The sequence below is a fragment of the Trichosurus vulpecula genome, chromosome 2 (assembly GCF_011100635.1).
Source record: "Trichosurus vulpecula isolate mTriVul1 chromosome 2, mTriVul1.pri, whole genome shotgun sequence".
NCBI lineage: Eukaryota > Metazoa > Chordata > Mammalia > Diprotodontia > Phalangeridae > Trichosurus > Trichosurus vulpecula.
The window spans coordinates 141,560,889-141,575,690 of NC_050574.1; the positions used below are offsets into that span (position 1 = coordinate 141,560,889).

Genomic DNA, 14,802 nt, shown 5'->3' on the forward strand with positions numbered 1-14,802 from the left:
GGGCAGTGAATGCCCAATACAAGTGAGATTTTATAGAGCAAAACCACAGTTAAGTGAACCTTGTTTGCATGTTCATGGCACAAAGATCCATTATCAATGACTACACCTCTAACAACTTGTTCACTAATCGATACTAGTTAAAAATGGACTCTGCTCTACCCACAAGTTCTCCATCCAGCACCTTCTTCTTTCTTTTGTTGTTGCTGTTTTTGCATTCCCCCCACCCCCACATGGCTTTCATAACATTTGGAAAACAAATCCAGGCTCTGTAGATATTATAAGAATGGTTGTTGTTTTATTCTTTTTGTTGGGTACAAAAACCACAATTTTGTACACAGAACAAGATTATAAATAATATTGGTAGCATGAGTGACCCGTAGTCTCTTTTGATTCTACACTGCAGACTGATGATATAACGTCAACATTTTTTTTTCTTTTTGCTTTGTTTCTCCTACTTAGACAGATGTGATCTGTGGGACACTGGTGTGTAACAGAATGAAGATAACAGCAAACAAGAAGATGGTCAACAACTTTTATAAAAAAAAAGTCTCTGAATTTTATTACAGTGATGCCATTTATATCAATTATTGCAATGAATTGTTCCCTAAGATGGTTAGAAAAAAGAATTGTGTTGTCCTCTACCGAATTTACATCAGTTAAAAAGCAAGCATGTTTCAATATTCCTCTTTTTCCTCAAAGGAAATGTAAATAATTTCTTTTACTTTTCACAGGATTTACATGTTTGTTTATTATTTTCTCATCACAGTTTTGTGACTCAATTCCACAGCTGGATATTCTTCCTTGAATACATGGGTGTTCAGGAGACACAGGTTAGCATGTTCATTGACTTCTATAGCTATTTAATCCCTCTCGGCAAAGTCCAAAGTAAAAGTGTTGTCCTTTCTGAGCAAGTCCTTCACAGTTTAATGCGCTAATTGGCAAGTCTTATTAGTTTAAGTCCACTCCAGTGAAATTTGTTGCTGTTAATACACCCGTCCCAGTTCCCGCCCTTCCCACCCCCCAAAAATCTAAATTATGAATTTTCCTGATATAAAATCTGAGTTTGGGTTTCCGAGCTGAGCTCATGCACACATTGTTGCTGATGATGTCTGGCGCATTTGGACATACTTCCCGTTCTCAGCCAAATTTCGGAGTTCATCAGTGACACTCCCATGTCGTGACAGGCTGTGCTGTGTTTCCATCAGTCACCAACACAGTTTTAATTAAGGCACTCAATTATTTTTTTGGTTTTTATGGTAGGTCCGATGCAATTACAGCCAATCCTGAACTTTGTCTAATTGCAGTTCCAGAGTGTACAGCTTTTGGGCAGTCGGGAGTCAATACACGGCCATTTTCTCCAACACTCCCTGTGATGGATAATCTGGCTTTGTTTCTTATGGCTTCAGAAAAGGTCAGCTAGGTTGCATGGAAAGGAAACAGGGAAAAAAGTGTTACAATATTTCTATTCTATTGGCAGAATGTGATACAACAAACACCAAAATGTTAATATTTAGACATCTGCATTTTCATATACTTTTGTTTTTATAAGAACTGCATATAAAAAAACACTCAGTTACATTGGGAAGAAGTCAATTTAGAGGTTGTGATAATAGAATTTTTAGAAAAATAATTAAGTTTAAGGCAAATGCAAAACAAAGATTTATTTAACACTGAGGATAGATTCCTTAACCTAAGCCACTCTATGCTGAATAGCCTATCTTAATCAAGATTAAGTTGAGCTTAGTTTTAAATATTATATATATATACATATACATATATATGCACACATATGTACATACATATATGTATATAAATCCTTGTCCTTTCTTAGCTATGTAAGTTTTTAAATAGAAATTTTTTTCTTTTGAAGATGTGATCAACAGTCTATATTGCCTATATATAGCTGCAACTTATGCCAAGTCCTCTTTTAACTAAACAGACCTCCCCACGAACATCTCCATTCATTCACACCACTTAATGACATGACCCAAACAGCACAAGTATTGACGTACAGCTGACTACATGCTTAGTGTGGACATTCAGGTATAGATTTTTAAAGAGCATTTTTATAGAGGGACACATATTCAAGAGAGGACATATGGGACACTTCCCCAGACTGACTATTATGGGGCAGGCCTCTGAAATCTTCCTCTAGTATTTTTGCCCCTACAGCAGGCAGCAGAGGGGAAAAAAATGTATAATAGGAGAAGTAGGCAGTGCTATTATGAAAATATATTTTTTATTCTTACTGAGATCTTTTTATTGTTTCTAGGACCTGAGTTGGAATGTTAATTTCTAAAAGGGGCAAGTTAACAGGGAGAGAATATAAAATCACTCATTTGACTCATTTCAATTCAGAGGAGAAACTTTATTTTTCTATTATTTCTGGGTTTGCCAACTTCTTCAGGAAATCCTTTAGCCTGTACTTTCTTTGTATGAATACTGAAGGTATTAAAACCATAAGCCTTCTATAAGCAGACAGGACCTTAGAGATCATTTGTTCCAACTTATCATTTTACTTATAATAAAACTGAGCCCCAGAAAAGTGAAATGATCTGTGCACAGGCAGTTAGTGGCAGAGTCCAGGTAAGAAATCTAGCCAGTTTCACACATTTTGCCCCCAAATGACTTAAAGTCAGCTTTGAGTAGTACTGTTTGAAATGGAAAACCCTAACCCTGACTGACTGGCTAGTAGCTTTGTAATTGGTAGCTATGGATAATAAGGGTAACATAAAGAGCAGTACTCCTCATCTATTTTGAGATCTTCATCTAGTCCCTGTGGAATTAGTGCTTTGGGGAGGGAAATGCTATAGTCGTAAATGGAAAATATATACTAGGCATGTGCTTTTTTAAAGCAGACGTAAACTTGATAAATTACACTCTAAATGAATGCAATAAACACACAGCTAACTTTGGCTTACTCTTTCAAAGTAAATGAAAAGGAAGCTGAGATCCCATGGGTGGAGGAGGAGTAGAATAGTAGATAAGGTTGAAGAAAGGAACTGAAAAATGAGTTCTTAATTTGTCCATTTCCACCCCCGTCCTAATGTAATCCTATTTCTCAAAGGTTTGCAGTATGTCACACAACTATCATTAAAGGAACTGGGAATTTTTAGAACAGGGAAGAGATTTAGTGAGGCATGGTATCTATTCTCATATATTTGGAGGACTGTTGTATAGATGACCTGTCCTACTTGGTTATAAAAGGCAGGACTCATCAACTGGGGAATGGCTAAACAAGCTGTGGTATATGATTGTAGTGGAATATGATTGTGCGATAAGAAATGACAAGCAGGATGGTTTCAGAAAAACCTGGAGAGACTTACATGAATTGATTCAGCATAGTGAAGTGAATAGAACCAGGAGAATGTTGTACCCAGCAACAGCAATATTGTTCAATGAAGAGCTGTGAATGACTTAGCTATTCTCATCAATACAATGATCCAAAGACAATCTCAAAGGACTGGTGATGAAGCATACTATCTGCCTCCAGAGAAAGAATTGATATTGACCAAATACAGACCGAAGCATGCTATTTTCACTTTTTTCTTTCTTTCTTTCATTTCTTTCTTTTATTCAAGTCTTCTTGTACAAAATGACTAATATGGAAATGTTTTACATAATTTACACATGTATAACCTAGATATGATTGCTTACTGTCTCAAAGAGGGGACAGTGGAGGGAGGGACAGAATTTGGAACTCAAAAATTTAAATAAAAATGTTAAAAAATTGGAAAAAATAAAATAAAAGGCAGGGCTATGATGAGTGACTAAAAGTTTTAGGGAGAGAGGTTTGAATTCACTAAAAAGGGCCACTTCCTAAGAATGATTGCAATACAAAAAATAGGATGGCAAGCTTTAATAGATAGTGGATTCCCTGTCATTAGAGGTCTTCAAGCAGAGGTATTAGGAACATTGTAAACAAGATCGATAACTTTGGTTATCTATCTATCTATCTATCTATCTATCTATCTATCTATCTATCTAGATGACCTCTGAGTTCTCCTTCAGCATTTGGATACTGTTGATACAATATTTTTTAGAGGAGCATAGTTCTTTAGGGGCTACCCATGTGATGTTAGAGGTCAATACACCCTGGATCTGCCTGCTATATGACTTTGGCAAACTCAGTTTCTCTTTCTGTTCCTAGGTTTTCTCATTTGTAAAATGATAGGGTTTGGGAGTGAGCATGTGTGTTAGTAGAAACGCCAGTGATTTGGGAATCATATGATCTAGGTCACATGTCAGTCCTATCACCTGTGTGATCTTGGACAAGTCCCTTAACCCTTCTGGGCCTCAATTCCCGTCTCTAAAATGAAGGACTTGGATAACATGATCTGTAATGTTCCTTCAAGAACCTTGGTTTTAAGGAAAGTGAGTTGAACTTGGACTTAGGAAACAACTAGATCTGAATCCTGCCTTTAATACTTACAAGTTGTGTGAACATGGGCAAGTCATTCCACTTCTCTATGTCTCATTTTCTTCCTTTTTAAAATAGGCATTAGGGTACCTACTTCAAAGAGTTGTTGTGAGGATCAAAGGAAAGTATACATGTCAAGTACTTCCTAAACTTTGAAGCATTACATAAAATTTCAGCAATTACTTTTATTTATTCCTCTGATCTCTATTTTTTCTGATCACTATGTTTCTCCATTTCAAATATTCTATATGTGCATCGTTCCATGGCTATACTCACTGACACATTTTCTAAGCATCAGCTTTTTCATTTGGTATAATCTTGGACAAGCCATTTCTCTGGTCCTCAGTTTCCTTAGCAGTCATGAATGAGGAAAATTACAATTAACTCACAGGGCTGTATGTAGCTATTGTTATTGATTCCCCAGAGAATACACTTTAGGACAACTCTGAATTCCCTCGGCTCACTTTTTTCTCTCTTTTTGTCCTAATGTCCTGAAGAGTCCTGGGATTTCTGAACCTGCCCAAGTACAGGAGTCAGATTGTGGCTACCCACAGGCCTGGATAAGGTTCCTGGATGCTCATCCAACTTGTGATTTCTCTATCCAGAGGTGTGCATGGAAATGGTCAGAATATTTGAATGTTTGCTAGATTTTGTCCAAAAAGAGAGATTGTTTAGATGCTTCTTGGCATATTTACTTCTTTGCTGGATCCATAATTTCATAGATGTGCACCCTCCTTTATAATGGTTTCCAGACTTTCTTCTCCTATGTGATTCTTGCCCATGTTCTTGCTCTTGACTGATCCATTGTATTGGAGTCCTGTCTTTGATTCTTTTCAACATATCATAGATACCATTGAAGTCTTTGAGCGATGCATCTATGTTCTGTCATTCTTTCTACGTGCCAGGCTCATCTCCTTTTCTAGATATACGTATTCTGGAAGACATCTTCTATACCACTTCAATGACATGTCAGTTCTCCATTGGCAACATGAAGTAGCTTATATATACACATTCCATATAGTGTTCCATTGCCCTCTTAGTCACCCTAAATTTCTATTTTTATGAGATCAGGATATTTTATGATTTGTAGCCATCTAGCATCACTAAGGACAGTATTAGTATTAAAAATATGGGCTTTTGTGGCAAGGAGTAATGTAAGATGATTGAAAGCATGATGTTGGCATTTATACATAGGATACATTGGATATTCTTTGTTAAATTACATAACCAACTAAATTTTGTCACTACTTTCAGCATTTGAAGAATAGAATTATTTATTCAACTTAACATTAAGAAAAAACAACCTGTAGTCCAGGTGTTTATTGGGCAGAATCCTATCAAAGAATGTTCTGAAGACTTTAGGTGAAGCAAATTTTTCATATTATTACCAATAGCCTGTTTGCTTAGGGCTTCACTATAGGTACTGATATAATGCAGTATCTTTGAGGTTGTTATCTTTCCTTGTAATCCTTTGTGAAAAAATTACAATACACATGCAATTCCACAGTCATAAAAATACTTCACTGTTGTATCACTGCATTGAAACAGGAGCATTGTTAGAGACAAACACATTGCTAACCAAGTGAAAAAAAAAACTCAAGTGACCCGACACACCTACTCTTATTTTGGATCTACCTTCAGTAACTTCCTATAACTCTTCCCAATTGTTACTCATTTCTAATACTTCAAAATTCCTGCATCTTCTAGCATCAATGGCCTCATTTTCCATTTTGTTATGTGCTTGTATAGAGCTGATCAGAGGGGAATATTTCATTTTAAGTCACTATGAGCTCTGGGTTAGCCTAGATTTCTCTGGTTACTCTTGGTTTTGACTTTCTTTTATAGGATGGTGAGTTGGATGTAGTCATTCTTCCTTGCTTTATAACATTCAGTTTTCAAAAGTCTTATTACTGTAAGGATAATAGTCTTGGAGCTACTGATCCTTTGCATAATTTTGAAAACTTCAAGACAATTGAGGAGCTTCAAGGCTAATTAAGATTTAGAAAAAAATATAAAATTTGGTGCATCACTGCAGTAAGGAACCACTTCTTATGAAGACTTCTGTTTTCTAGCTTGTACCCTGAGAACTTCTAGACTTAAAAGAATACAAGAATATCAATGCTATATTTTCATCTGAAATTTGTTATCTTAAATGTATGGACCTCAGAGACAAGTGGATTTATAGAGGATGCACACTACAATGTCATGTAGTGAACCTAAAATATTCTTTTCATATTAATGTTGTAAAAGGAATCATTCATGCCATGTCTATTTTTAAACATCTTAGTAATATTTTTTAATGGACTGGAATTTGCAAGTTATTCTTTTATTTATTTATTTGGAGGTAGGGTCACAGGTGAAGTTCTTCTAGTGTCTTATTTACCTATTTTCAGTCCCTGCAGATGATTAGAATGCTTTTCCCGTGCCAAGAAAGTCATATTTTTGATGCAGTGGCAAAAGCTTTTATAAAATAAATGATAAAATTCCACACATAATGTTTTCTGAACATTCAGCTCTGGAAAGGGATGACAGGTTGCTTTCTAGCCCATGGAAATGCTGGATATCTCTGGAAACAATATGATGAGTGAATGCCCACCAACTTGTCATCCCATTGGTTTGGGGTGCTGCAGGTGGATGGATTGCCCAAAGCTATTTGAGCAATTTCAGCAGCCTAGGTGGAATACAGCAGTCTGCTCTTCCTGGTATAATTCTTCTTTGCAAAATTGGGAGAATGACTTCCTTTATGATAAACTACACTCGGCAGGATTCAGCTATTGCCTTTCTCAATTCTAGATAAAAATCAATAGGATACAGCAAAAAGGATGATTTTTTAAAAGAAAGAAACTACTACCATTTAGAAGAGCTTCAAGTTGCTTTTTCTTCATTTCAGTCTTCTAGGAATCAATACCAAACTTCAGTGCAAATTTTTCTTGTATAACCTTGGAGGTATTTACCATTCCTATTGAAAGTTGTATGAATCTTTGATTTGTTGTTGTTCAGTTGTGTCTGACTCTTCATGACATCATGGACCATAGCACGCCGGGCCCTTTTATCCTCTATTATCTTTCAAAATCTGTCCAAGTTCATGTTCATTGTTTCCATGACACAAGCTATCTATCCCATCCTCTGCCATCTACTTTTCCTTTTCCTTTCAATCTTTCCCAACATCAGGGTCTTTCCCAATGCATCAACTGGCAATGCAAGAACAAACGGTACTAGTTAATCATTTAATATGCTATTTTAAAAATGGGCTTTGGACATTAATTTAGGGCACATTTCCCCAAAGCTTAATCTAAAATCACTTAATCTGTTAATAGAGAAAAAGGAATGAATTTTAGACTTCTGAAAGTAATTTCTACCTCCTTGGACAAATCATTCCTCTGATCCTCAGTTTCTTCAAGTGTCATGCGTGAAGAAAATTACAATTGCTTTATAGGATTGTAGCTAGGTGTTACAGATTGCTTACCACTATTTATTGCAGATAGGCTACACCCTCCGTAACTGATCTGGACTTACAAAACAGGTGCCTTTTAAAAATTAAATTTGATTTGCCTCCATTCATAAGAACATCTAACTTCTGTTGGATCTCTCTTACAGAGCTAAAATCTCACATGTAGCTTCAGTTCTATTACTGCTATAAGCCTGATACTCTCACTTACTTCAACAAGAGTTTAAACATGAAAGCAGAATTGAACCTAAAAAAGTGTCAATCATCACTAGGATTCACCTACTACAACTGCTAAACTTCTGGCTCTGGATCCCACCTCTGACACATACTACCTATGTTATTTTGGACAAATTATTTAATATCCCTGGGCCTCTGTTTCCTAATCTGTGAAATGAAAGGGTTAGACTGGATGTTCTCTAGGGTACCTTCCAGCTCTAGATCTATGAACTTACATACTGACAAAACAATATTTGGTCCTTGACAACTTAACAATTATGCAAAACAGAAAAGGGAGCTCTTTGAAACAAAAATGACCTTAGCCAGAAATAGGAAAATAACTGCCTATGTGCTAGACCTTTAAACTAAAGGTCTCTTTTTTTTTTTGCTTTAACTTGAATTTCATGTAGCAGGTCTCTTTGGATTGATTCACAACAGCAAAGTTCTTTTAGTTTGTTTGTTTGACCCTTGCAATGCAGATGTCTATGAACAACACAGAAGAGTGTACCGTACATCTGCAGCCAAAGAAACTGAACCACTGTGCACTGGTTTCCAAAAAATAGAAAGCTCTAATTAGAAGCAAGCATTACCACCACTGGACAGACAGGTCACAACACTGCATTTACAGGATGCATCACCCACTCACTGTAGTTGGCCCTAAGTCCTACCCCTAAATTTTAACACTTTCGGTTCCATATACGTTGTAACCTTCTCTATAAGTGGCTAAATTCTGGGTATTCTGCGAGGAAGTTGGGTTAAAAGTCTGTGCACTCTTTGCCACCTTCATTCGCTTTGCCTCTGCCCTGGACTTGTAACAGAACTCTATCAAAGCCACCAGCATGGCCAAGCCCAAGCCGCCAACCAGAATGTAGAAGACTCCAGCTACGTTGCTCAGGCTCAAGGCACTCGTCTTGTCCTGGGGAGAGAGAATCACTTCAGTTAGAGGTGGAAATGTGGCCTTTCCAAAGCAATAAGAACAATGTGGCATTCAGGCAGCAAGTATAAATATGCACAACCTTTAGGTCAGAAGGATTTTAATATGGATTTTTGGGCTGATGGATTTGTAAATAAAGCCAATTATAGCAATTTCATCCCAAGCAAGACTACTTTGATTGCCTGCATATTTGGAATATAATTGGATTCAATGACAGCTATGGGGTATTAACATTATGAAATAGGTGATTATAACCACTTCACTGTCCCATATCAACTGATAGGAAACACTCAGATAGAATATCAGAGGTAGGTAACAAGTGGGAAAATGATTTATTTAAAAGTTTGTTACATGGATGGTGGGTTGGTTTGACTGTGTAAACATTACAAGCACATTTTTAACATCTGCCATTTTACCGGGGGAATGATTGTGTTCCTCCCCCCTTCCCCCCCATCCCACCCTTTATTAAGTAACTAAGGTTTTTAAAATCAGTCATTTAAGTTTTTCATGGTTATTGTTTGAATAATCATGTGCACACACAGTGACAGGCTATTTAATCATTTTTAAAGCCATTTTATATAAGGAAATCTCTTTAACTAGTAAGGAAAGCACCAAAAAACATATTTCTTCACATATATATCTATACATTACACTGATGTGACAGATGCATGCTATATTGGTCATGGATAGGTAGATTTATTCTACAAAAGTATTTCAGCAATGAAATTATTCATGTCTTAGAACAGCTATGAATATTTTTAAATGATCTCATTTCTATTTTTACTGAGATATTTTTAATTATATAGTGTTTTAGGGCATGCATCTTATTGCAAAATATTCTGAAATAGCCAAGCATATGATTTTTATTTATTAGGGACATTAAGATGTTCACACAACTTAACCTCTGGATTTTCTCATCATAAAAACTTTTTATACAATTGGAAATATATTTATGAAGTAATATGCATGACACCATATAACCCCAAACTTGTATGAGGCATTTGAAGGGAGTTAGTGGCCTAAGCAATGGCCTCTTATTATCATTTTCTCGGGATTAAGATAATGGAAAACATGAACAGCACTATTTAAAGATTTAATTAAATTTAAATTTAATTTAATTTAAAGATGCACTATTTGTTCTGCATTACTAGACTAGCCCTGGTAAGCTAGTATGCGTTTACAAGGATTTTGTTGTGGACTTCATCTCTGCTAAGGGACATCATGGCATTGACATCAATTGTCTGTGCTAGAGAAGTTAAAGAAACTTTGCTATCTCAAAGGAGTTTCTCATTCTATTCTGGTTGAAAGACCAATGCCATTGTGGCCAAGAATTGGGGAAAACTCTGAAGAATCCGGTAGTCTAATAAGAAATGATTAATTCAGAACTTTGCCTAATTCCTACTTCAAATTTATTGTAAAGTTCAATTCATAATAATTGCCCTAAGGTTATATGTCTCATATCAAACAGTAAATGCTCTTTTCTTCCTTTCCAGAAGAATGGATAATTGCCAATAAACACACATGTTGAGATACACAAGAACCAGACAGATATGTGTGTATGCTTTATCTATATATTAAGCAACATGGCAGAGTAGATAAAGTTCCACCACTGACATGTACCATTTGTGTGACTATGGACTATTCATTTAACCTATCACGTGCCACATGCAACTCTTTAATAAAGACTATGAGTTACATGGGAGTTGCTATCTGCATCAAAATGGGAATAAAATGAGTTCTCCACACCTATGAAGTCAGAGGTCTTGATGAAAAAAACAAACCTATATCTATAATTTATTTGCTGTTACCTTGTAATGCTTTTTTTTGGTAAGCATTAATTTCATCTGTATCCAACCGAATCAGAACTACAGGTTTTGCCATTTTCCAAAACCAGATTTCATTAATCAGAGATTTTGTGACTTGGAAATGCTACTACTAAACCCTGAATAATTTAATAGGAGAATTTAGTCTTGGAACTTCCATACTTTCATTTGACAGGACATAAAGGTAATAGTGCCTCTTTAAATTAAAGTGGAACCTTTGTCAATTTGGGAAATCAGCAATATTGAACCCTTCTGGTTGAACATTTTAACGTAAATTTTTCTTTATTCCCACTGCTTAAGGTAACCATCCCCTTTCTTGTTTTGTAAATTCAATAATAGCTCCTGAATCGATGAAGTCTTGGGCTCTTGAACCCCAAAGCAAATGGAACAAAATAAAATAAAATCCGTTCTACTTTTTACCAGTGGTATATTAAGCTGGAGAACACTAACATTAAATGAAATCCTGATGGATCTTTTCTGCATTTAGTGAAGTTTATTTTTTTTAAAGCCTTAATATCGGGAAAGTAAGTGGGCTGCATTTTTTTTAAAAGTCAGACCCCATTTTAAAAAGCTAATGCAATTAGTTTTAGTGGGTGGGGCTGTGCTAGGAAGGGGAATGCTCATTGCTTAGTTGCCATCTAGGTTTGACCATGGCTCCCTTTAGTGTTGGGTGAACACAAGAGGAGGTCCCGAGCTGCAGTGACTAACCTTGCTTCCAGAGTCCTTGGGTCCACATTCACCTTTATCGTACCACCATTTGTTTTTCAGCTTGTCTAAGACGCCTGCCTCACTGAGTTTCAAAACGGCAAGGTTTACAGGAGTTCTTCACGTGGAAAATAACATAAATAACATTATATATGTTATTTTATGTTATTCAAGTAAAACTACATTAGAATCGCATGGTAAAGTGACAGAGCAGAGGCCACAGTGGGTGCTATGTCTTGTACTATAGGCCCAGGTTTAGAAACAGACATACAACTGGGGCCTGCTCCATCGCTTTAGGTAACAGGCACATACTGCTAGGGAAGATTGGTAAATAAAAGGTATGCAATTACTGTGAACCCAAAACTATTGGCTTTGGACAGTTTTTCTAATATTCGGAATTTTGTCTCAATTCAAAATTTAACTGGCTTACTCCATAAACTCATTTATTTGTTTTTTTTTTTCAGAATTTATAGAAGTGTATATGTCAACAGACTGACTTTGTAGAAGCTGGCTATAGCCTATTTCATTTCCTGCTTTCAGTTATGATGATGATAGGCTTTTACTTTATGCCATAAAGCATGTCCCTAATATCTGCTATCATATTCATATATAACACCTTGCCAGGGGAAACATGACTTGGGCTTTGTTGAGAAAAGATCACTCATGCTTAAAATACTAAAGGAGATCATTAGCCAATATTATTTTAAAGTAGAAACCATTGAGTTCTGCTGGAATAACACATCTTTATAATCTTCCATTCTCACGATAAGATTTAACAGAGATAATTTTCTTGACATAAATCTAAATATAATTTAATTCCAACATATTCATATAATCAAGTTACCATAACTATATAGGGAAGTCCTTATAATATAATTAAAAATGCTTCAGTGTACCAGACTCTTAGATTGTGTATAAGTGGTAGCCAGAATATTTAACTTCTTTAAGAAACTGCCCTTCATTAGAAAGTTTAGTCTCTTCAGCCACTTTCTTTGCTTCCATTAGTATCAAATATTGTTGGAGGGGGCAAAGAAGAGAAGCTATTCACTAGCGCTGGGGATTTATTATCTTAAAGAATGTACTTGTATCTGTATACCTGTTTTCTAGAGAAATATAATTATTTCCTCTAGTTGCTATCTGTTCATTTAACTCATTCTCTGTGTAGGCGTAAGGATAGTGTGCTGTCATAAAAAGAGTGATGGCTTGGGACCCCAAAGACTTGGGCTCTCTAGACCGTTACTCTGACCTTCAGTCTCATTTTCCTTTAAATGACTGGGTAGGATAGGCTAGACCATCAGATTATCTTTCTGACTAATATTCCATGAAATAAGTAGCATATATTCCAGTGGCTGTCTTCTGGATAGTAGCTATAAGGAGAGATTCATCATGCTTCACTAGGCAGATTATAGTTTAGAGATCATCTAGTCACTCCCATTTTACAGATTAGGAAACTGAGGCACAATTGAGTCTACTCAGGTAGACTGACAAGAATTCAAACCCAGGTTTTGTGATTGGTTTGGGCATTTACTTATACCCACAAAGAATTTATCAGTATTTCTTAATTGTTGGTCCTATTAGATGACAAATTCTTGAGCGTAGGGGCTATTTCACTCATTTTTGTATCCTCTATAGAACCTATCACAGGGTCTCCCATATAGCAGTCTCTGAAATCAGATATAGTTTTCAGATGGAGGATGGTTAGGGAAAGAGGAGAAAGGCACTACATCCTGTATTTTATTTAACTATTCAATAACTTTTTATTAATAAATATATTTTATGAATTTTCTTTTTAATTTGAAGATTTGAAATAACTATTTTTGTCCTCATTTTAACATACCGTTGCAAATTTTGTAGTTGTAATACATAATAGAATGTTAACTAATATAAACTTGTTTCATTTTTTGAATGATTAGAGCTTTGATTCACATAAAGATAAAAATCTGACAGTTTTTGTTTCAAAACATGTATATGGATCCTTAATTTCTTTTAAACTTACACATTTATTTATCTGGTTTTCGCCAGTTAAATTAATGAAGCCCTGGTAGAAAAAAAGGGGGCATTTCATTATTAGTTAGCCTTAGGAACTTTATCTATCAAGACTGGCTCTAGATTTCCTTGTAATGCTCATAAAAATAGCCATATGTCGACAAACATTTTTGAATGATATTAAATACTCCATCGACAAATCCTCCAGTGATGGCATAGTATATATTTTTACATGTGTACATAGTAATATTACTAATTTAGGTATTTCTATTGAAGTAAACTTAAATATATATATTTTTACATATCGAGGAAATAACAATTAGGCAATTAGTCTTTCAGAGCACATCTAAGTAATGGCATTTATTGATTTTCCTTTCTCCTTTTTTTATCCTCCTCTGTTCTAAAGACTCTCACAAATAGAGAAATCTATGAATTCCACTTCATACTTCCTACTCCTCCTTTCTCTTTCTCCTTAATACTCTCTCACAGGATATCTCCATGGAAATATCTCCATATCTCCAGGAAAATGGAAGAGGTGTGGAGAATATAATCATTTCTTTTTTCCCCCTTCTTTTCTTCAACTCTCTTGGGAGAATAAGAATAGATTGGAAGGTGCTGAACTGAATCACCCTTTCACCACTCTGGACTTTGGCTTTCTCCTCTGTTAGAAAAGGGGATTGGACTAGACGATCTCTCAGGGGCCATCCATCTCTCATATTATATGATTTATGGCCGAGCTTTGGATGCTGAGCTGGATTGGGAGAAGCTGACATTTCTAGTTTTCCAAGCTAGTATCATATATTTCTGAGTTCTCCAGAGACTATCTGCATTTCCCAGTCAGATGCACACCTCTGCAAGCAGATCTGCACATCCAAAGAGCCTATTCAAAACCAAGCGTCATCACCTTGAGTTGGCCTGAAGTCTTATGAATATTCAAAACTCCAACCACAAATCTGCACAGCAGGAGGCTTCTCTTTTGGGTGGATATAATAATGTTAAGTTTTGTATCATGGATACTGGAATAAAAAAAGTATTACCAGAAAGAACAAATGGTTTTATTACAAAGGCATAATTTTAAAGCTCATGTTTCAACTTTAATTTTACTTACAACTACTTGAGAACAACTATCCAGTTAGTACCTATGTGCAGCCCATGCGTGCATTCAGGTTCCCCTAACAGTATTACACTGCACTGCACCTACATATATACCCTCACAGAACATACTGAAATGTGGTTCTTGGTACACTCAATGATATTTTTTTCTGTCTTC

At 35.8% G+C, this 14,802-nt stretch overlaps 1 protein-coding gene across 1 annotated transcript in view; it reads right to left on the bottom strand.

The window, feature by feature from the left end:
* Positions 1–347: 347 nt before the first annotated feature.
* The window catches only part of GRIA4 (glutamate ionotropic receptor AMPA type subunit 4), a 160,904-nt gene continuing 146,449 nt past the window's right edge, over positions 348–14,802 (bottom strand). Inside the window, 3 exon segments of the mRNA XM_036743956.1 lie at positions 348–1,416; positions 8,866–9,000; positions 11,550–11,664. Coding sequence (XP_036599851.1) covers positions 1,252–1,416; positions 8,866–9,000; positions 11,550–11,664 — 415 coding nt within the window. The 3' untranslated portion in view covers positions 348–1,251.